General features: G+C 40.5%; 1 protein-coding gene across 6 annotated transcripts; it reads left to right on the plus strand.

Annotated features, from left to right (window-relative positions):
• The first annotated feature begins 1,454 nt into the window (after positions 1-1,454).
• On the plus strand, positions 1,455-22,406 carry LOC123972957 (oxysterol-binding protein-related protein 1-like). Of its 6 annotated transcripts, none has more exons than XR_006825512.1 (29): positions 1,458-1,609; positions 1,840-2,054; positions 2,143-2,228; positions 2,326-2,400; positions 2,586-2,697; positions 2,798-2,883; positions 3,360-3,504; positions 3,715-3,782; positions 4,610-4,654; positions 5,046-5,119; positions 5,492-5,555; positions 5,709-5,810; positions 5,909-6,034; positions 6,154-6,232; positions 7,010-7,116; positions 12,696-12,858; positions 14,120-14,312; positions 16,347-16,422; positions 17,266-17,400; positions 17,709-17,806; positions 17,942-18,124; positions 18,214-18,321; positions 18,594-18,683; positions 19,841-19,967; positions 20,072-20,188; positions 20,347-20,470; positions 20,564-20,654; positions 21,132-21,362; positions 21,904-22,406. XR_006825512.1 is itself a non-coding variant. In XM_046052735.1 (28 exons), the coding sequence occupies exons 2-28, from the start codon at positions 1,931-1,933 to the stop codon at positions 21,232-21,234; spliced, it is 2,901 nt and encodes a 966-aa protein (XP_045908691.1). In that variant the 5' UTR covers positions 1,455-1,609; positions 1,917-1,930; the 3' UTR covers positions 21,235-21,786. The 6 variants fall into 6 exon arrangements, 4 of the variants coding, with proteins under 4 accessions (XP_045908691.1, XP_045908690.1, XP_045908692.1 ...); XR_006825511.1 differs by lacking the exon at positions 21,904-22,406 and adding an exon at positions 21,649-21,786; XM_046052735.1 differs by lacking the exon at positions 21,904-22,406 and having other exon boundaries at positions 1,455-1,609; positions 1,917-2,054; positions 21,132-21,786.
• Positions 22,407-22,489: the final 83 nt, after the last annotated feature.

Consider the following 22,489-nt stretch of genomic DNA (forward strand, 5'->3'; position numbering starts at 1 on the left):
GATTGTTGTCTGACAGAAGCTTAGAAAGGTAGACATAGCTCTAACCTGTGTGGACATCACCTGGTGCACCAAATATTTCCATCTAGTGTACAAAAGAAGAACTGGGCTCTGGTGAGTAATTTGGTCATCGGTTCGTTAACATTATAAAGTCAAGACCAACAAAATTCAAAGGAACCCCCATTTGGAAATACTGTAGCCTATACCATATGTAATGACTCAAGAGATTATTATTTCTAATGTAGCTTTACTGTAGCACAGAATTCGTATTATATTTTCAAGGGATAGATGGGAAGCATTTGTTATGGTTCTGATACATGATAACATTCTCACAAGTGTAGCCTAAATATTGACATCTTGAAACACAGTGACATTGCTAGAATTAATTTACGGTAGCATAGCGCAAGCAACACAAGCGGTCAAATGATTTAACAGGATCAACCAATCCTCAGTAAAGCTCGGTTGGGCGGTAGGCCCGAACTGGCTACACAAAATTACATCCACAGTTTTTGCCACTGACAATTGTCTTACGACATCATGGAAAGGATCCCTACCAGTGGCTCTCGGTGACACCCTTTGTTATTAACCAGAAACAGAAGTCTCACTAAAGAACCATTGTCATTCTGAAATCTAGTGAGAGGCAAGTTTTTGCATGAGGAATACGGTGCAAACTTGAGTCAGAGATAGGGAGAGGAGTTTTTGAGTAACGTTAGGAAATAAAGTTTTGCTGCAGCTCCTGTAGACTATGTACACAACAACTCCCTCTCTCTTGTTTCCACCAGTGTTTCCTGCATCAACTTGCCTCATACGAAAATTAGTTTGGGGGTTTATTTTGTGTGGTGTGTTACAACAAAATGGTCAAATAAAAAACCAAATGTTCTTACAAAATGACAATGTTTAAAATCATAGTTTGGACTTATATCACCCTGTTTTATTGTTTCCTTATTAGGTATACAGTTAGGCCCAGGTCTCTCAGTTACAATACCATTAATTCTATGCATCTTAAAGAAAACTGAGACTATACTATACAAAACTTTATTAAACACTTTGCATACATCTATTGCCTGCACTGCACTCCCACACCTCCAAACACACCTGGCTGAGATGTGCACTCTTCTGCACCCAATTAAATAAAAAGTAGCCCGATCAGGGGCAACCCTGCCTTTGACCTAAAAATAAATAAATTGTTGGTATGAAAAGGAAACAAAAACATTTATTTTAGCCAACAGGCATCACTGGCATCTTGCTAGGGCAGTGGAAGATGATTCTTAAAAGCCCACAGGAGCTAAAAATCACTGGAAGTTACTTGCATTACTTGTTTATTTGTTGGTATTATGACTATATTATTTGTTGGATTGCTTTCTTGTTTGTTTGAGGGCACATAAATATGTGAGGGGCTGCCAACAGCTCCGCCCCTGCATAAGTTAGCCACACATACAGTCTATGGCCCACAGCCGTTCATCAGCTGTCTGGTCACATGATGGCTACCGACGGCATCAGCTGATTGACATGATCAAATTTCAGCTGTGAAGTGTGGTGTCTCACAACTGGGACTTCACCAGACCAAAGTCTGCGAAAGTTGGGTGAATTAAGAGTTGAAAACCCCTCACCTGTAAGTTTGACGTTATCTCATTCTGGCTAACAAGCTAATTAGTTAGTGTATAGGAAAATTTGCCCATGGTATGTTTTTGGAACATTGTGTTGTTGGTCTTTCTGTAAGTTACACTTTAAACCCTCCAGACTGAAGCTAAAGTATAGTAAATAGGCTAGCTAAGTCACATAATAAACTGACGGACAAACCATGCAGACAAGTTACTTAACATTAACTTACTTACTTTGCAGCCAAGGCGATCTATTCGCTTTCGTCATTCATATCTTGGACAGCAATAAAAAATACCTTTTTTATTATTGGGCCAAAGGAAGTCAAGTGCTGATGGAGGCAGACACACTTGAAGACCAGCTTCTCCACTATGCTAAAGAGGGTAGTTGTTCTCATATTCATAGGCTCCTTCAGTCGAGGATCGACAACAGCATCTCTCTCAACATCAACTGCAAATGTAAGTGAAAAAGAAAATGCTATTATTACCCGGTTACCGTGACCCCAGGTAGCTAGGAGAGTGTTAATGCTCTTTTCTGTCACTTTAGCAAAGGCTACAGTCAATTCAGGATGGACACCCCTCCATCTGGCTTGTTACTTTGGACACAGGGGTGTTGTGGAGGAGTTACTCAAGGTGAGAGCTGTGGCTGATGTACCTTTTACTCTGTATATCATGTCTATATGTGCATATGTGCAGCCAATGAAATGTATTATATGGAACATATTTGCAGGCAGGTGCTGATGCAAATTTGCAGGATAACATGGGTGACACTCCTCTACACAAAGCAGCTTACACTGGAAGGAAGGTAAAACATTATTGAATAGAATTCATTCCTTCATAATAAGATGTTTGCATTGTTACTACTTCTCAGCCAACCTAAAGTCAGCTGGAATCACTTTCCTAGACTGTTTCCTTTCCCCCCATGAAGCCTTTGAGTGATGACAGGTGATGGTCAGATTTTAATTTTTTTCTTTCCTCTGGACCCTTAAGGAGATTGTTCTGTTGCTGCTGCGCTATGATGCCTGTTCCAACATAATCAATGGAACAGCTCAAATCCCTAAAGATGTCACAGAAGATGATGAAATCATTACAATGCTGGAGGGTATGAAATGATGGGACTATTTTTTTTTTTTTTTTAAATTGCTTATGGCTTCTCATTACTGTAGATCAGCTGCCCTTGTTCTCAAGTAGTGTTTGTGCAGCTGCAGAGAGGCGAGAGACAAGGCGGCGGGAGGAGAAGCTTCTGGAAGCAGCCAGGGAGGGGGACATCTCCACACTGTCTAAGCTGGTTAGCTTCTGACCTTTCTAAGATCTTTGGCAGAATATATCACACTTTGACAGCACATTTCTCACTTAAAGAATGATTTAAACAAGTGCCTTTCACAGGTTTCGCTGTCTCTGGCATTAAGACACACAAACAGAATTACATTTAATATTCCTGCTGATTCTTGTCACAAAAATACAATATGTCTGATATATTTGTGAACGATCTTACTAGGCGACCAAGTTCCTAGACAGAAAAGATAAATGTCCTAGTGATCTGCCCTGTTTTAGCAGACCAGAGCAGATTCTCCAGAATCTGCTTATAATTGTGCATTGTGTGACTGTTTTAAGGTGGATATTTAGATATGGATAAGTTCCCATTGCAGTTGTCAAGGTAGCTTATTTATCATTAGACAACACAAAGTTGTATGTATTAAAGAGGTAAATGGCATGTGCTTCGGTTTGTTGTTTTCTGTTGTTAAACTGCCTTCTTTTCTCCAGCTCAGTGGAAAAGAAGCTCCAGATATTCACTGCAGGGACCCAGTGGGGAATACGCCCTTGCACTGTGCCGCCTACAGAGGGCAGAAGCAGTGCATGATAAGGCTGCTCAAGTCTGGAGCCAGCTCCAGCATTAAAAACAACAGTGGTCTGTATCAGTTAACTTTGAACATTATCTCTAATTATTCTGGCTATTCCATTCTAATATTGCATTAATGTTTACAATGGTTGGTGATTTTAGAGTCCATCACAATTTGTTTTCAAAGAATACACATTTTTGTAAATACTACAATATATTCTGCTTGTCTTGGTCCTGTGTATTGCGTGATAATTTATTATATGGCCGATTGTGTTGCAGACCAAACGGCATTAGACCTGGTCCGCAGTGATGAACTGAGACTCATTCTAGCAGCCTATCAAGATAAGGTAAGGGCAGGGTCTTAGAAAGACATAATGTACAGGAATGTGCACTAGCACATTTCTCTACCCCGTTGCATATAATGTAGTAATGTGTAAGAATTGAGTGCATGTATGTACTGTGAGTCAGTCATTCGGTCAGTCACACTGTCCAACTTGAGCTATCAGCTCCACACCACATTGCTTTTAAAATTTGTTATTTGAGTCATGGTCCACAAAGGATAATCCCTAATTATTTTAGTGATCCTGTGGCCTCACATAGCACCACCGTCAGGCCAGAAACTAGCTAGAAAAAATCTAAATCTAATGAGCAAATTTCTGTGAAATTTACTGAGCTCATCCCAGAAGATAAAACGTTCTAATTGTCGGCACTCCGTGAATGAATAGCACATTATTTTTTACTAGAAGTCAACACTTGGTGTGCCAGGCACCTTAATCACAAATTGGATGTTAGCATTTTCTCTTTTAGGAAAAAGTGGGCTTCCCTGCTTAAATATAGGTGCACACAACAATCTTTTTGCACACATCTCTATACATGCTCACTGTAGGTCTGGTGACTGTGGAGAAAAAGCCAAGCAGCCCGTGCTGTTGCTTGGATGGCTGATAAGCCTGGCACAGCATCAATTCAGAGCACTGAATAGTCATGGTGGAAATTTTAAAAAAAGCACTAAGCTGTTAAGTAAATAAAAAAATATATGATTTACCTCTGAAACTGCAAGTTTAACTGTATTAGAAACAGAGTTGAGTGTTTTATTGCCAAAACAATTTAGCGCTGTCAGTCAGGCTGACTGACTTGTACACAAGTCTGAGTCAATTATTGTTTTTTTCCCGCAAAGGATGTGAGCAGTGGGGTGCAGAAGATTGAAGGCACTCTTTGGAAGGTACCCAGATGTTGAAGTGTATTCTTTTCTACACTTAATATGTCAGGCAATGTTGTTTGTCCAACCCTTTTACATTTGATGGTATAGGCTTTACTTTTTTCCCTGTTACTCAACACACAATATCACCATTATTATATACAAAAAGTCCCTTTACACCCTTTATTTCCAATGATTCAGTGTTTTGTATGTCATGTCTTCAAGTGTTATCTGTGAATTCATTAGTTGTGTTTTTTTTTTTTTTTTTATTATGAAAAAAGATCAGTTGTACAAGCGTTTAAAATAAAGAAATAGTATCTTGTTTTCCCCATCTACATATGATGTATTCATACGTTTATGTGATTTACTTTTGCTACGTACTTTATCTCTTGTTGACTTTGTGTGTCTCTGACAGAGTTCACGCTTTCTTGGGTGGCGATCCCACTGGGTGGTAATTGAGGATGGAACTCTCTCCTGGTACCCCAGACAGTGAGCATCTTTATATGTGTGCAGTTTTCTTAAGTTAAAAAGTATAGTATGTACATATAGTATATTCTGTACCCGTGCTGTTGTCGCCATGGTAGAAATTTCTCTCTTGCTATTCCATCCTTGATTGTGTAAAAGGTGACATTTAGCCAGGCAGTACCTTTCAGTAAAAAGCAAATTTAATTTCCTCCAAATTATTGGAGATGGAGGCATACGTAGTAGTTCACAAAGCATGTAGTAAAAACTTTAAACAATGACTACATATGTACTGTAGGTAGATTACTGCTGGAGTTTTATTTTATACTGTGAGTGTCTGTGGTTAGATGCTACGTCAATATGCCTTTGTCTAGGTGCTCTCTTGTCTGTTTTTTCTAGGGCTGATGTGCTGGCTGGTGTGAGAAAACAGGGCTTCAAATCTCTAACACAGGCCTACTGCATGGTAGGTACTGTAGTAGAGGTTAGAGGGCTCATTATAATCGCACAAGCATGCTCCGTCCTTTGATGCTTCAGTTGTGATCACGTACTTGTAACCTGATGATGTTTGACATCAAGAGCAGCAAACACAAGTAAGCTCAATCTTGTGTCATTCTAGGTCAAACCATGGGATCATTGCTTCTTCATGCTCCGGTGCTTTGATGACACTGAGCTTTCCTTTAAGGTCCCCTCAAAGACGGATTCAATAGCAATAAGAAAAGTGAGATGAGATCGCTATACCTCCACCTCCCTAAAGAATCTGACCGTGTCTCAGTGTATCTGCAACATTATACATTTTACTGATATTTGTCCATTCAGAGGTGGCTGGATGCTTTTGAGGCACATTCATCCTATAGCACTCGCCACAGCACCCGAGAACAGGTTATCAAGGATGCAGTTGGTGATTGCGAAGTGACAGTGAGGAGTCTGTCGCAAGCCCTTCAGGTAAAATTAAATTCAGAACTTTTATATGAAGTGTATGATTAGGTGGCCATACAGAATAAGTGCTCTTCAGGGAGGAGGTTTCCAATATGTAAGGGTGTCTCTCTCCTGTCCTCTTGCAGGCAGCCCACACTTTCCAGCAGAAATTGGAGAGTGAAGTGTCGATATTTCTATCGATGGTGAAGAATGACGAGAATTGTGGTAGGTGTCCTGGAAATCAGAAGTAGTTAATCCAGTGGCCGTTTTATTTATTTTTTAACAGATTTTCAACAAGTCTGCCTCTGTGGGCTGGCGCTTGTTGCCTCCGTTGGTTGGAGTGGGGCTAGGGTTAGTGTTAGCCTATCAGAGTAGGGGGCAGGTAATTGATGGGTTTTTTTTGTTTTTGTTTTTTTTGTTTAGGAAATAGACAGAAAATTAGTTGCAAACTATTTTCATAACCAGTGGTTTCCTGGTTGGACCCCTCAAGATAAATCTAAGGAAAATAGTGACTGAGACAAGAAGGGTAAAAACATTTCAGCTTTGCAAAATTTTTCAGACTTCATTGCCATTTTTTTTTTTTTTGTTTGTTTGTTTTTTGGTTTAGAGTTGTACATCTCAAGACATCTACAAACAATTCAACTATAATCATCTTAGAAGGGAACATCACTGTTTGGCTTAACTGCTTATAGTTTATAGACAGACATAACCTGTAATGAGAGGTCACAAGTAGGCATTGTGTGGATATGAAGTGTTACGAGCCAAAATTAGTGCCCTTTTTGATTGTCCATCAAAAAAAACCCACCAATTTGAAGGCCTCGCTGTGGGTTCTGGGAAACTATGGGATAGGCATTCCTTGACTGTTTTGACATTTTGTAGACTAAATGGTTCATTATTGGATCATTTAATATAGTCAACATATTAATCAGTATTTAAAATAACCATTAGTTGCAAATGTATACATCTATACTGAAAATATGTTTTTCTTTTTTTTCCCGAAAGCATTGGCTGCCCCTCTTTTACTGAAAGCCAAAGAGACGAGTGTGCTCTCCGGTGAAACCTGTGCCGCTCTCCACCTGTGCCTTGAACTGCTGTCAAAACAAGAGGAGGTAGCGAAACAAATTCATCATTTGAATCAAGCCTGTATCAGCATGTACAGGGTTGGCAACAGTTGCCTTTGGGGTTTGGGCTATATTCCACCTTCATACCATGCCTCACACATTAAATTCACAAATTAAATGCAGCCAGAACCATAAAAACTTTGCAATAGTTTATCACATATACTGTATTATTTTAATGTTTGTTATGAGTGTGAAACTGTCCAGTATTGCAGGACACACTTTAGAGACATTACACATTTTAAGTGACATCTAATCTAGTAGTATAGAATCTTCTGCGATCTTGCACTTGATGTAATTGTTTTGAAACATAGTTTTCTTTTTAGTTTGGCTGCAGCCCACTGACCATGTATGAATCTTCATCTCATTCACTCCCATACCTTCATTCATGTGTTGTGCTCCTATTGGCTGAATAAATTATATTGAATGATTACAAGCTCCTCCCCCTTACATTACCTCCCTCATACCAATCAGGTTGGTTTGGGGGGTGTGTGTGTGTGTGTGTGTGTGTGTGTGTGTCCCTGTCCCAGTGGCTGTACTATGCCCTTGGGGGGGAGCAGTAGAACAGTGTGGCAATCACTGGCATGTCTGTAGGAAGGACACAGGCAAGATCCGCTTTTATGCTTAGGTCTGCATTCAGCTTGCAGATCAGTGTGTCCACACACACACACACAGAGACAGAGTGGATTTGGATCCGCACACTCCCGCTCTAGGGAAAGGCTGTGCATTGAGCGAGGGAACTGAAGTGCGTGCATATTCACAGGCTCAGCTGGAGATACATGCGTTCACCCTCACAAAGTGAAAACACACGCTCGCAGGCACACTTCCGCATGCCGGAGCATCTGAGCACAGGAGAAAGAAGAGACCGTGACAACCTCTCATCCAGTGTCTGCACAGGTACAAACAGTTGTATCATCTTGTATCTCGTCGTGTTTTTTTTCAGTTAAATGTCTGGCTGTGTTTGTGGACTGTTCCCTGATGACTTGGTGTAAGGTGTTTGAAGTTTGGCACAGACTAGATTTAGTCCGATGTTTCTTTAGTGTTGTACATATGATGTAGATAGGTTGGTCTGAAGCATTTGCGTAGGCGAAAGCTATTCATCAATATGCGGAGGTCATTCCTATGGATTTAATGATCATACTTTAAATCAGTGGTAAATCGAAAATGTTTGAAGTGTTACTGAACGCTACACCGCTCATTGCATCTTTTTAATGAGATCAATCTATAATGTAATGAATTGTGTCAAAGTAAGAGCATGGGGAGGGATAGATTAAATTGCATCGAGGACTTATTTGATATGGTGATACTTAAAGTTAAGCTTTTAAGATTGTGGGATTAACCACTTCAACACAGCAGTTGTTCCTTTTGTTTCCCTGTACAGTAGCAATCAAAATAAGAAATGAGACATCTTAAATTGGTCTCACATTTTTTCTCATTACCAATTCATTTTATATTGGCACTCAAAGTACCACACTAAAATGCTGATATTGTCTTCTGAATTCTTGTTATAGTATGATATGTACAACAACTGTCTTATTTTGAAACCATATAATTAAGATTGTATTAATATTGAAGCAATGAAGGTTTACATGCATGTGGTTTTGTATAATAAGGTGAAGATAACTGAATACATTTTGCATCAGATGTAGTAAAACGCTGCTTTGAAAGTCTGACGGATATAATACTGCACAACAATGCCCAAATGCAGCATGTTTACACAGTGATGTGTGCATTGCCAAACCACATTATCTTAGTATGAATTGGCAACAGCTGCTGTCCTGTCACAAGGAATAACCTGCCATTGTTATCACAGGGAGGCTGAGAACATTCATTGCAGTCTCATCACCCAAGAAGCATTGAAAGTGTCATAACAGTGGGCGCTGAATTAATTTCTGACAACCAGATAGTATAATAAGTAGGAAATGTCTTAACAAGCATGTTACATTCACTGGTCTCATGCTAAGATGGTGCTACTGCATGCACTAACTGGATTATATTTCCTACACTGCTGAGATTGGCTGCATTAGGCAGTATTAACCTACATTTCCATTGTCCCATGACAGATGTCTCTGTTGCTGCCACACATTTGTTTTATTACAGTACATAACATACAGTAGGCATGTGCTATTGTAATTGTGCTTTGACATTCGGGCAGATGTGGAATTGAGAAGCAGGATTCATAGGGTTTTGCAACAATTACAGTGTTACCCTTCAGCAGTATATGTGGTCTGGCCCATTTCAGCATCTGCTGCACAACTGAGTTGTGCTAGTAAGTGCCACATTTATACAGTACATGTAGGGCACAGTATGAGTAGTTGGTGACTACATGGCATCTAAAGAGGAGTGATTTGTGCTGCTAACTTTGCTTCTTCACAAAAATGTTATGAAGATTGAGCTGCAACTAGACGGTCCTGGGCAGAAACCCTCATGGGGGTTGTGACAGTAACTGACACACACACACACACAGTAGCTCTATAAAACCTTTCCTGGTGTTTTGTCAAGCAGCAGGCTTCCACACCTGTCAAGAAAACAAATGGGGGCTTACAGCATGAAACCACTTAGTGGTGACATACAGATAAGCTGATGTGTCAGTTTGTATTGCTCTGAAGGCAGGAGAATGGCAACACGGTATTTATTTATTTTTTATTTTTTTTTCTCTGCAGTGATTCTTTTTTTTTTTTTTTTTTTGTCTACAGACTGTAAGAAAGCACACTGCCCTTCAAACCCTTGAGGGATTGGAGGGAACACGAACCATCGGTTGACCTTTACTTTAACCATTGCCACATGGGTAACTGACCCGCTGACTGTCATCTCTCACCCAGGAGAGACTTCACTGGGCACAGCTAAATGTTCTTGTTGGTCGCTGCACTGACTTTCTTCTTTGTCAGGTCATACATAGATAAATCCGTCTATGAAGAGAGAGAGGGTATATTCAGCCTTATCTTTTTGAATTATGACCTATTAGCCAAGTGTGTGTGTATGTACTATACATAGCGGTAGGGAGTATTTCTGTGTAATTGGTTACTGCATTTCTTTGCTTCAACGATGCTTACTTCATGCTCGAATAATTTGATTTTACTTTCTTTGCTCCCAGCCTTCATAGAGTCATCTACAGTTTGATATGCAGTTACTGTTAGTATAGCTTTTACAGAGTACTATATAGAGCTATAATACATTTCTTTGAGATTTGCTTCCCCTTCAGCAGAGAAAGCAAATTTTAGTACAAAATAAAAGCTGTACCCTTTGGGGTGTTTGCCAGGGAGAAGCTTCCCTCGCAGGCTTCAGCGACAGCTACTGCACACAGTCTCAGCAGGGCTTAAAATAGCGCTGTTTGTGCTCAGGCGAGAGGATGCAGTGAGAGCAAAAGAGCTGGCTGGGATACTTGCACAACAAAGTGTTCTTTCCCTGGATGGGTTCCTAAGCCAAGTGCTGGGGAAAGGAAGTGTTTACACGGGCTTCTACACAGCGAGCTCACTTTACTTTACCCTATACATTTAAAAAGATGCTTGGTGCCATCTTTAATTGGAGACACATTTGATTTGTCAAATGGGTCTTAGTAGCCAGCGTCAGAGTGTTGGAAGCACATTAGAGGTCACATTTTGGTGCACTGGCAGATGGTAACAGCACAGACATTTTAGAACAATAAGATCATGCTGAGTTTGTAACCACTAGATTTAGTTTAAAATGTGTTTTAATTAGCATCAACTTGCCACTGAATTTTAAAGAAATATAAAAGAAATACCTGTGACGTTTTCTGTATTCATATGAAAGGACAGATCTTACAAAACATTTGTGGGTTTTCCAAATAAGAATTGAAAATCACTGAACAGAATCTGCACATCTACACTGATACTGTATTTCTATTTCCACTCAGAACATGACCTAAAGGAGGTGAACATGGAGTAAAGCCAGTGTGATGACAGCAAGAGTGAAAGTGTGAAGTGTGTCCTTGGCTGTAGGTGCCAGACAGCATGCTGTGAGCTTTTGGCACAAAAAAATCACAAAAACATAGAAAACAAGTCAGTAGTTGTCTTTTCCATAGACAAATGGAGGATTCAGGTAGATAAAGTGATCAGGGCTTACTGTGATTGTGGGTTTTTGGTTACATCAGATGTGTGTATTTGGTTGGGATAAACTTAATGTAGCTTGAAATATTCTGATCTGAAGTGTTAATATTGCTCTGTGTTGCAGAAGTAGGATTTGCATTTTGTTGCAGATGAGTCATTCTACCCTCTGTACTATATGTATAATAAGGCTTTGCAGAGTCAAGTATTGGGCACAAAAAGAAATCAGGTTTACATTATGTATTTCAGTCATTTTATTTACATAATAAGCACTTGGCTGGTATTAAGGGTACTCCAATTGATTATGCATGGTTTGGAATCAATCAATATTCATTACAAATGGCTGGATCGGCAGCCTTGAAGTTTGCTGATCAAAGGAAACAAATCAGCTAATAGGTAAATATGTCACTCAGTGTTTTCACTGCCTCATCCATTATGTGTGGCTGATCTCTAGCACACAGGAGTCAGAAGTAGTTTATGTTCCCAGAATATAGATGGAGCTGCAGTGGGACTGTCCCTCAGGACAATTATCCATATACTGTGTTTTATATATTATCTTGTGATTTAAAGAAGTCTTTAAATTCCACCAAATTTTTTTTTGACCTTGTGGATAACCTAAAATCTCCATGGTAATCACTGAAACATTGTCCCCATAATGGTTATAGCCCCATATCTGAAAGGGAAATTGGTGGGCCACATACGCTTGGGGACATGCATGTCTCATAACCCACCTTGAGCACATCAGCAGATGCATTGACGGTAGAGGCATTTCTTGGTGCAAGGTTGTGCACACAACTGATAATACTTCAGGCAGTATAAGTGATGAGGATGAACTTTAATAGAAGATGTTGGCCCTGCTTTGCAGCCTAGATTTACAGTGTGATTTACAAGCTTGTGTTTCTCTCAAACCCCACTGCCTGCCTCAAAGTGACTCTTCTTTGCTTTGTGAATGCTTTTTTTGACCGTGTATACTTACAAATGCATTGAGTTAAAACATGCCCTTTTTAAAGTTTTGTCTTTTTAAGAAAAATGTGTTATTATAGCCATTATCTCATTCGATATCATTTTTGGAAGCATCTGTGGATTTTTGCTTAGTTGCCTGTCTTCTGTTTAGCTAAGAAGCACAAAAGCAGCATTAGAGAATAAGAAACACTGATCTGGTCTGTCCCACAGTGGCCTGGCTCAGGTTGCTCTGAAGGGACACTCAATCCTGGGCTACCGGGGTGTTTGGTTCCGACTAGAGGAAACCAGATCTGTGGGCAGGGTTAGAACAATGACTCAGACTGCACATAGAACCACAGAAACGCGCACATTGTTGCAGACACAGAAGCAGATCAATACCTTCATATCAATCAATCAGTCAATCACAAATTTGCCCGCATCACTCTATACTGTACACGTTAGATCAAAATACTGTATATATGAGCATAGTTCTATTCATTTACTTTATCTTGTTTTTAGGATGTGTCTGTGTGTTTCATTTGGCTGGTGGTGCTGTATTTGCAGGTGTGGAGCCTGAAGTTAGAGCAGGAGGTGGAGAAGAACAAAGCTCTGACAAAGGCTCTGCAGACACTGGCCACTGAGCGCCACGAACAGTCCCCATGTAAGAGCAGGAGGTCATCTACCCACAGTACCCTCAACGAAGATGACTTCTATGACGCTTTGTCAGGTCAGCAGCCTCTAGGTGGACAGTTGCATGAGATCAGTACATTACTACAGTACATATAGTTTTTCATACAGTGTATTGACCAGTATCATGAATGGGCGCAAGCGTGCAGACAACGCAACACTCCTGAGCTTCTGTTGTTTGATAGTTGATGCCAATAAAGCGCCAAGATGCGTGGCAATGTGCCATCAGGGAAGAAGAAGAGTGCAAGCTTGCAAACATGGATATAAACAATGCACAATTGTAAATGTTAAAAAAATCTAATTTGCAAATGTTTTGGGATCAAGACACTGAAACACGTTTGTCAGGCCTCAAGGATAAACACAATGCATTTTTTGTGTAACACTGAATGTAAACTCTTCAAAGCTCGTTTTTAATTGTGACCCATATTTACATACTTGTGTCAGAACAATCCCCTCTAGCAGAGCATGTTGTTTGTAGTATCAAACTGCTTCACAGTTTCCGATTCTCACTTCACTTACAGAATAATAAGCATGGTTAAGAAATACAGCTTTAGTGTGTGTGGTTGTATACCCATAAGCCTCACTGTGGTGATTATGCACCGTAGACTTCTTCTACAACATGTTTGTGCACTATGGACCAATCTTTCTCATTGCATTATTCATACGTAGCCCTGAGTTATCTACTAGCCGGAGACTCTCTGCCCATAGACTCAAAATTGTGCTCAGCATGTATGAGAATTTTGACATGCTGAGCTGAGTCATGCGTTTTTCTTTAGATGATGTTTATGAAGCTGTGTTGTACCTGCTGCCAACTTGAACACAGTACATACAGTACAGCCATGCAGCTGCTGTGTCCCGAATCTTAAATATCTATCAACACATTTTTCAGTATACAAGTGCATGCACTTACAATAAGCACTCATAACTCAGATTAGCATATACATCAGATAGTGTACAAATCCCACACTATTCTCCCCTCTGTGTATGTGACTGTACCTGTAATGTCACTTATCACGCTGGCTAGGGGAGGAGTAGCATCCAACAAGCATAGAGTAAACAATGTTGGAGGAAATGAAACCTCTGTGTGGCCTCTCATTGGAAGACAATCCTCAGGTGGGGTTTGGCTGGCAGCAGGGAGGGGTAGGTTGGAGAGGAACTCGCAAGTGCTTATTTGCGGATAGTGTACTGTTCAGGCTGCAGCTTTCTGAGGCGGCCGCTTGAACCTGGATGTATGTGTGTGTGAGTGTTGACCTGGTGTACTTGGCATGACCTGGCACCTGCCCCCTGTCATCATCCCACAGAGTCGGAGTCGGAGCTCTCTGTGAGCGGCTTCCTGTCTGTGGCCAGTCACTCCTGTGAAGAGGACGAGGGGAGAGACACCCCCCTTCGCAGCAGCCTCCGCCATCCCAGAGCACTCAGGGGACCTACCGGAATGTCAGGGGAAGGTAACCATGGCAACCAACCAGCCCAGTGCAATGGAGTCAAGAAGCACAGGTGGGACATGCACCAGTTATATGATGTCATGCTTGTTTACTGGCTCAAATGATGGCAAAGAGACGAGTGGAAATGTAACGTCGGCCATGCTGAGTACTCTGCAGACAACTGATTCACTGTTTTATTATGTGCAAGGCTTCGTTTGAGATACTAGCAGGAGAATATAACTTTACATTGTTGAGCAACTTAAATATTGTACATTTGAGTTTTTTAGCATGCAAGTCTGACAGGTTGCAGACCTCAATCAGCAAGAGGATAGGCCAGTAAATGCAGCAGAGTTGGTGTAATGAGATACCACCTTTCTGTTTATGCAGTCAGGTGTTTTTGTTTGAGCACCCAATCCACAGAGAAAAGCCTGTTTTGTTTTTCCTGACATCCAACTCTTTAAGCAAATGCCTAGTGCTTGGTGTGCGGTGGTGGGGTGGGTTCGTGAAGATTTGAAGATCTATTTCATTTTGAGGATGCTGATTCTGGCTTGGCCTCTCTTCCTTAATCCAACAAGTGATCCATGAATAATTTAGCATGTGCTGGCTCAGAGTAGGAGTTGGAGACTGGTTGTCTCTCTCTCTCTCTCTCTCTCTCTGTCTGTCTGTCTGTCTGTCTGTGTGTGGTGCATTAAAAATTTATGAGGTTTATTGTGAATTACTCCTGTCATTCAAAGATATGTCTGTCCCTGGTTGCCTGTAGATGGGCCTAAGTCATTTCACTGTGACACTTCTCTGTAAGAAGTGCATACCAAGTATTGATTTAGTCCACATTATAGAAAATCCTGTCTTACTTCCACCTTGGCTTGTGATTCAGTAGCCTCTGCTAAACAACAATCTACTAAAAGTTTTTTTTATCTGTACTTTGTAGGGGGGGGAATGAAAATGAGGATTTCTGACCATATTCTAAGATACCTGGGGGAAATTTGTTGGTAGAATTGGAGCATCTCATCTAAAAAAAGTACAGTACAAGTACAGTAGTAGATAGCATTTACTTGAAATAGAATTTCATTTTCTAGTTTTTTTTTTAAAAAAGTCCAATGAAGGAAATCTTTTATGCAAAAAAACATTTTTGGGCCATGGCTGATGGAACACAAACTAGGCCAGAGTTAGTGTGCCATGCATCACTGCTCTGCTCATCCTACAGATGGAGCAACCCCCCCCCCCCCCCCCCCCCCCCCCCCCCCCCCCCCCCCCCCCCCCCCCCACCACCACCACCTCTCTGTTTATTTAGCTGAACTAATGGCTTTTATTTGTGTAGTTGCCTCAGCACTCACTTTTAAACAAGGACACCATCTGCCTCCAGTCAGTATACCTGTAAAACAGCCACACTATAGCTGTTAGCAAAGCTGGAAGATAAACTCAGTCACTGCACAGACCAGATTTAGTCAAGTAGCAAAGGCGAAGTTTGAGAGGGAGCCGGAAAGCAGCAGCATGTGTGTAAGTTAGAGGAGAACTAACTTACTTAATGTAAACGGCGTGCAAATGTAATTGTCTTGTAAAAGTAAGTAGTGCTATAAAGCCAAGCTTCATACGCAAAATTGATAATTGAAGGAATGCATGCATGCACATACACACATGCGCAGTTGTACATTTGTTCATGGGTATTGCCTGAGTCTTGACCAGACCAGCTGAAAGCTCATTACCTTACAGGTGTCAGGTGACTTTGTTCCCAAATGGTGGTTCAAGCTATGTTATCTGCTCTGTAGCTTTTTAAATAGTATAAGATCTTTGCATGCAGTAGATAAAATAAAAGTTTAAATTTGTGGTTTACCCAATACTTACTAGTACTGGATTTGTGAACAGCGCCTATTAGAACAGTAAATAATTTTGATTATGAAGGAGACCAGAACACATGCCCATCAGTGTTTGCCTGCTATAAATTGCACACCTTAAAATAAACAAAATAAACAATCTAATGATTTCCCATTGATAGAGTTCAAATTGTATTGTATTGACAAGTAGATGGATTCTATGGTACATGATATGGGCACTGATAGAAATCTTCTGCCTCAATGTAATTCTGTCTTTCTATACCACCGTCCTACAGAACATCTCTACCGACTCCAATGTTCTCCAGGAATGAGGTCAGCATCTGGAGTATCCTGAAAAAATGCATCGGCATGGTGAGAACAATTCTTCTCAAGCAGATTTACCTTTTTATTTGCTGTGCTTCAATTCGCTGTTTGGAGAAAATGATTGCTGACTTGATAGTTTTTGAGCAGGCCTGTTGAACAAAGACTAAATGTTAGGTAATTGTGATAAATTAGTTTTTGTTCTTCCTCCTGAACTTCTGGTAGATTTAGGAGTATACTCATTACTATCAGTGTCTTGGAGTCCTAAGGGATCTCAGTCCTCACTCTGGACTTAATTACATTTAGTAACATCTATTAATGTTTCATTCCCCAATTATATATGGCTAATGATTCATGTATACGCAATTCAGTGGGAAGACGGATGAATATACAGACACACACATGGGGTATGGGGTGTGTTGAGTGATAATGCCTCCTATCTTTTTTCACCAAATCTTTTTTTACCCCATGTATCGTAAACCACTGCATTAGGTTTGTGTGTTCAAGTCAGACAAAACATCACGGTTTTCCACCTACAGCCTTAACCAAACCTCAGATATTACAGTTGATTGTTAGAATAGATAGAATAATGTCAGTTTGCAACACCCCAGAAACACTGTCAATGTTGACTACGCCTCAAGTATACATAAATCCATATCTCAAACACCAAAGAAATATTTTAATTTGTCAGGTCTGATATTACTGTATTTAACTGTATATACATGTGTCAAACTGATTTATACACCATATACAGTATGCTTTACAAAGATGGGATTCAGCCCTGTTTTAGAGCTGTACCTATACTGGTAGTAGTAATAAACACAATCCATTGTCCATGTGTCCTCAGTTTTTTTTTTTTTTTTTTTTTTTAATCTTCTCCAACATCTTTTTCAGGAGTTGTCAAAGATTGCCATGCCTGTGATTTTTAATGAGCCTCTGAGTTTCCTCCAGCGGTTGACAGAATACATGGAGCACACCTACCTCATCCACCAGGCCAATGCCACAACAGACTCTGTCGAGAGGATGAAGGTACCACAATGCCCAGGTTTACTTTCTCAAATAAAAACAGATATTAATCCAATCTCCAAAGTGATATCTCGCTTGTTGCTTCTCGTGTAAGACTACATTTCTTTTTTTAATTAAATCAGTTATTACTGTGGAGTTAAATTCCAGCCATTCATGAATACCTTAATGTTGTGCCATCAGTGAATAAAAAAGCATGATGCTATTATGAGACTGAATAGTTTATATTATTAGTTTATTATATTTTCGATCATTATCAAATATTGCGTTAGTTACCTGTAATTTAATTTACCTGTAAAGTCAGTGCTCTGTAGTGTGTTGCAGCATTTGCTGTGTCAGCTGTAGCATCGCAGTGGGAGAGGACTGGGAAACCCTTCAACCCACTGCTGGGGGAGACCTATGAGCTCATCAGGTAATACAGTGGACTCGTCAGTGCCTGAAATGCACCTTTTCATGAGCACGCCTATACACAAAACATTTTGCATCTAATGAAGATTTGGTTTTTTAAGTGGACTGTAAAACCAAACATGTCCCTGTTCTCCATCAGAGATGATTTGGGCTTTAGGTGGGTGTCAGAGCAAGTAAGCCATCACCCTCCGGTCAGTGCCTTTCAAGCTGAGGGCCTCAAGGAGGATTTCATCTTCCATGGCTCCATCTACCCTAAAGTCAAGTTTTGGGGAAAGAGCATAGAAGCTGAGCCCAAGGGAATCATCACACTAGAGCTGCCCAAGTGAGTACACAGGCTAAGACTGCTTTGTCTGTTATGTTTCCTAGCATCATCTTATTACTTTGGTACATTTTGCTTCTTTGTCTCTGCAGGTATAACGAGGCCTACACCTGGACAAACCCCACCTGTTGTGTCCACAATATCATTGTCGGTCAGCTTTGGATTGAGCAGTACGGCAGCATGGAAGTGATCAACCACAAGTAACTAAAGAAGTTCTCTGTGTGCTGTTCTGTGTGTCTGCTTGTCTACAAATGCATGTTCGCCTGGTGCATTGCATTCACAGAGACCTTTTTCCCGCGCTCTGCAGTGGAGTGGTGATCTACTTTCAGATTCAGCTTATTGATGAAGGGAGCAGAACTGGGACAGTTGCCGTTAGAATAGAAGAGCAGGATAATTAATGTTTGAAAGCCTCAGCTCGCAGAAGGAGAATAGTGAAAGAGAATTGTTAAACAGTCTTGTCATTCTGTGGTAGGACTGGAGAGAGATGCAGCATGATGTTCAAGCCCTGTGGCCTCTTTGGAAAAGAGCTCCATAAAGTGGAGGGATACATCCTAGATAAAAGGTATCTTATAGGTATCATTATTCATCTGATGTTTAATATTGTCTGAAAGTAATGTAAAGGTGCAATCAAATACTACATTGTAAATTACTTTATCAGTGAAGGTTCAGTCATCAAGGTCACAGTTACCAAGGAAGGTTCAAATAAAGGGCAACTGGACTTGGTTGAAGATACTAGACGTGTCGTCCCTCATCCAAGAGACTTCTTCAGTTCTGGCTGACCGGTAGGGAAACTCGGCTATTTACCTCTGTGGGGTCGTTTGCCAAGATCATCACACCGCTGCTCCTAGCTGTTGTAACAGTGTTCAGTCGTTACGGTTGTTAGAGCAACCGGAGGCTAAGTCTAAATGACCATCGTTAGCGTCTTCAACTGTGGCCAAAAATGAACGTTTAAGTTACCTGGGAAGTGATGAAAGGACAGCTTTGTAAGTGGGGGATAAGTGGTGGCTCAGGCCCTTTGCCCTGTTAAGCGAGGGCTTCTCAACCCAGGTGTAATGGCTTCCTTGACACCTCTTTAAACCATCCATCCTTTCTGTCTAAAATGTTGGTGGTCCTCAAACGTGTGTCCTTTATCCTTCAGATGTAGGTAAACTGCTGAGTCTTGACCTGAGGAGTAAGTCCTTCTGTGTTGAGCCATGCGTTTGTGTAGGGGTTGTTTAGTTTCCTAAATATACAGGTCTGTGCATTCCTCACTGCATTGTACAGCATACACTAGATTGCTTTGGGTTTTGGTGTGCGGTCTTTCGGGTGGACCAGTATCTGTCTTAGCATGTTCTTGGGTTTAAAAAACACAGGGATGTGGTGTTTTTTGAAAATCCTCCCGAGTTTCTCTGATACTCTAGACACGTATGGAATCACAATGTTGTTGCGCTTGATTTTCTTTTCCTCTCCTCATCCCCTGTAGTGTTGGTGTTCTTTCTGGATTTTGCGGCTGTTTTTACAAATTTACATTTGGGGTATACACACGAGCTGAATTTTCTTACCAGTCAGTCAGAACTGAAGAAGTCTCTTGCATGAGAGATGAAGCGTCTTCTAGTATCTTCAACCAAGTCCAGTCGCTCTTGATTTTAACCTTCCTTGGATATGTAACAAGAATGTTTATGCGCATTTTACTCAGCAGCATTGTCAGAACAGTAACATTTGTGCTCTGTATGTTTGCAGCAAAAAGAAGCTGTGTGCAATATATGGCAAGTGGACTGAATGTCTATACACAGTAGACCCAGCAACCTTTGAAGCTCACAAAAAGACTGACAAAAAGAATGCTGATGAAAAAAAGGGCAATAAACAGGTATTCAATTTTACTGCTTTCAGAGTCACCTGCGTTCTGTCTCCATGTGGGTCAAGTTCAATTTCAGCTTGTGTGTGTACGTGCGCTTATCTCTGTGGCCCTAGAGCAGTGTGGATGAGGAGCCAGAAGAGATGCCTCCACCTGATGCTGAGACAGTCATGGTCATCCCAGGCAGTGAGCTCATCTGGAAAATAACGCCTCGACCAGAGAACTCAGCAAAGGTAAGAGAAGACCAGAGAGGTAGAAGGAGAACAATTTGTAGATTTTTAAAAAAGACATACCACTCATAATAACGGAAGCTGATGTATTTGTGTCATTTTGTTCGTTCTCGTCTTTGCTTCCTATAAGAAAAATTGTAATTTAATTCTCTCTCTGGCAGTTCTACGCTTTCTCCACATTCGCTATGCACCTAAATGAGCTGGAGAAGAACATGGAGGGAGTTATTCCCCCAACAGATAGTCGCCTCAGACCTGACATTCGCGCCATGGAGAATGGAGATATAGGTACAGTGTACAACCTTGACTTGAGTTATGCAACACTGACTTAAATAGCATCTCTATTGGTATTCAAACCTCTGTAACCATGCCTTTTTATAGATTTGGCGAGCGCAGAGAAGAAGAGGCTTGAGGAAAAACAGAGAATGGCCCGGAAAAATCGCACCAAATCAACAGACGAATGGAAAACAAGGTTTGTCCCTGAGTAATATGATGTAATGTCATTGCCTCATTGTTACTTTGTTTTACTAATTGCCCCCCCTATTGTCTTATGTTTCAACTTTGCCATCCCCTTTTATTATACTTGAGAAGGAACGCTGCACTTGGCCCAAGGTTTGGTTCAAAGCTTGCTCAGTTGCGGTTTTCTCTGTTGTGAAGTGCTGCACTACACCACCCTCCTCAGGACAAAATGCACAGCTGCAACTGTGTGTTATAACATTTCTCGATACACCTGCACTCATGAAAATACTGGTGTTTGATCTGGTTTGAACAAGGAAGGCTAGCACCTTTTATGCCATTGTGTTGTACAAAATGATGCCACAAACTAGTGTTGTGATTTTTGTGTGTGTGTGTCTGTGTTTTGATTTTGTCTGTGATTCTTCTAACTCTTTTCCATCCCCACGTACTGTTTTCATATTAAATAAATCTTCTCTTTGTTAAAACTCTGCAGGTGGTTTCAGCAAGGGTCGAATCCTCACAACAAAGCTCAGGACTGGCTCTACTTGAAAGGCTACTGGGACAGGAACTACACTCACATGCCTGACATCTATTAATAATACACCCAAATACCATACACATGGATATCTACTTTTACCACCTTTGGACTTTACCTGCTGTACTGGGGTTTTTGCTAGGACTCCCTAGCATGTGCAACAATAATGGAGATGGTACAGAACAGCAGGTAAGGCTAAGAAAATATGCTTAATTTGACTCAAAGGCATTAAAACACTGAATGAACCCAGAGGCATATTCCTATACAGATGTATGTGAACTAGAAAGCACAAAAACTCACTTATTTATTGTGGCCCTTGACCACCGTTTATGGTATAGGCATGTATTGGAAAAACTAGAATGTATTTTAGAAGTATTTATGTTAGATAGATGGAGTGTTTAAACGACAACCTTGGTTTTGTTGTTGGTAGTTTATCCATAATTCCTGCTGGTCAATGATACATTTTACTACTCAGGCAACACTACTGCAAACAGCTACAATGGAGTGCATGATGAGCATCCTGATCGACTAGACATCTATTTACAGACGCCGATTCTACTTGTACATGCATACTAAAGTGTAGTGCAAAGGATTAAAATAGAGCTTTTGGGAACATTTGCCTTTGTTTTCAGTCTCTGGTGCAATGACTAGTGCAGGTAATTGGTGTTTAACGGTATGTGTTCGATATCTGCTTCCATGCAATTGATTTTAACTGTCTGTTTCCCTGCAGTTTATGGCCAGTAAAATGTTACCGCAGCTGACAAGGATCATGGCCAGTGCTGCAACAATAAGACTTTGGTTTTTACAACAAAATAAGTGTTTGAAATATCATTTAGTCCTAAACTATGTACGTATAGAGACTGACAGCATTGCACTTAAGTCTCCCTGACTCTGTAGATAAAGTAGCTCTTTTTTCTAACTATACTAAAGCAAGGACACTGGCTCTGCACTTATAGGTGTGTGTGTGTGCGTGTGTGTGTATAAAGGTCTTGGCATAGTTAAATATAATTACCTATATTCCTATTGGTCTAACTGAAATCTATCACAATAATTGCATGTGCATCACAAACTATGCAAGCCTTACCTCATTCACAATCAAATACTGAATACTACTTTTTTTTCCATGTTGTGGATAGCTGCTGTAATTTTTAGGTATGTTTTTCCCTGTTAACACTCTTTTGGGTATCAACAGATTTTCTGTTGCTAAATAAAAGCTTTGTTAATTAAACTGTCTTGGTTTTGCATGATTTGCTTTGCTTTTAAGAAAGCATGTCTGCATTAGGTGGGTGTCTGTTGGGTTAGGTTATTACATTTTT

This window comes from Micropterus dolomieu, linkage group LG06 (genome assembly GCF_021292245.1).
Source record: "Micropterus dolomieu isolate WLL.071019.BEF.003 ecotype Adirondacks linkage group LG06, ASM2129224v1, whole genome shotgun sequence".
Taxonomy (NCBI): domain Eukaryota; kingdom Metazoa; phylum Chordata; class Actinopteri; order Centrarchiformes; family Centrarchidae; genus Micropterus; species Micropterus dolomieu.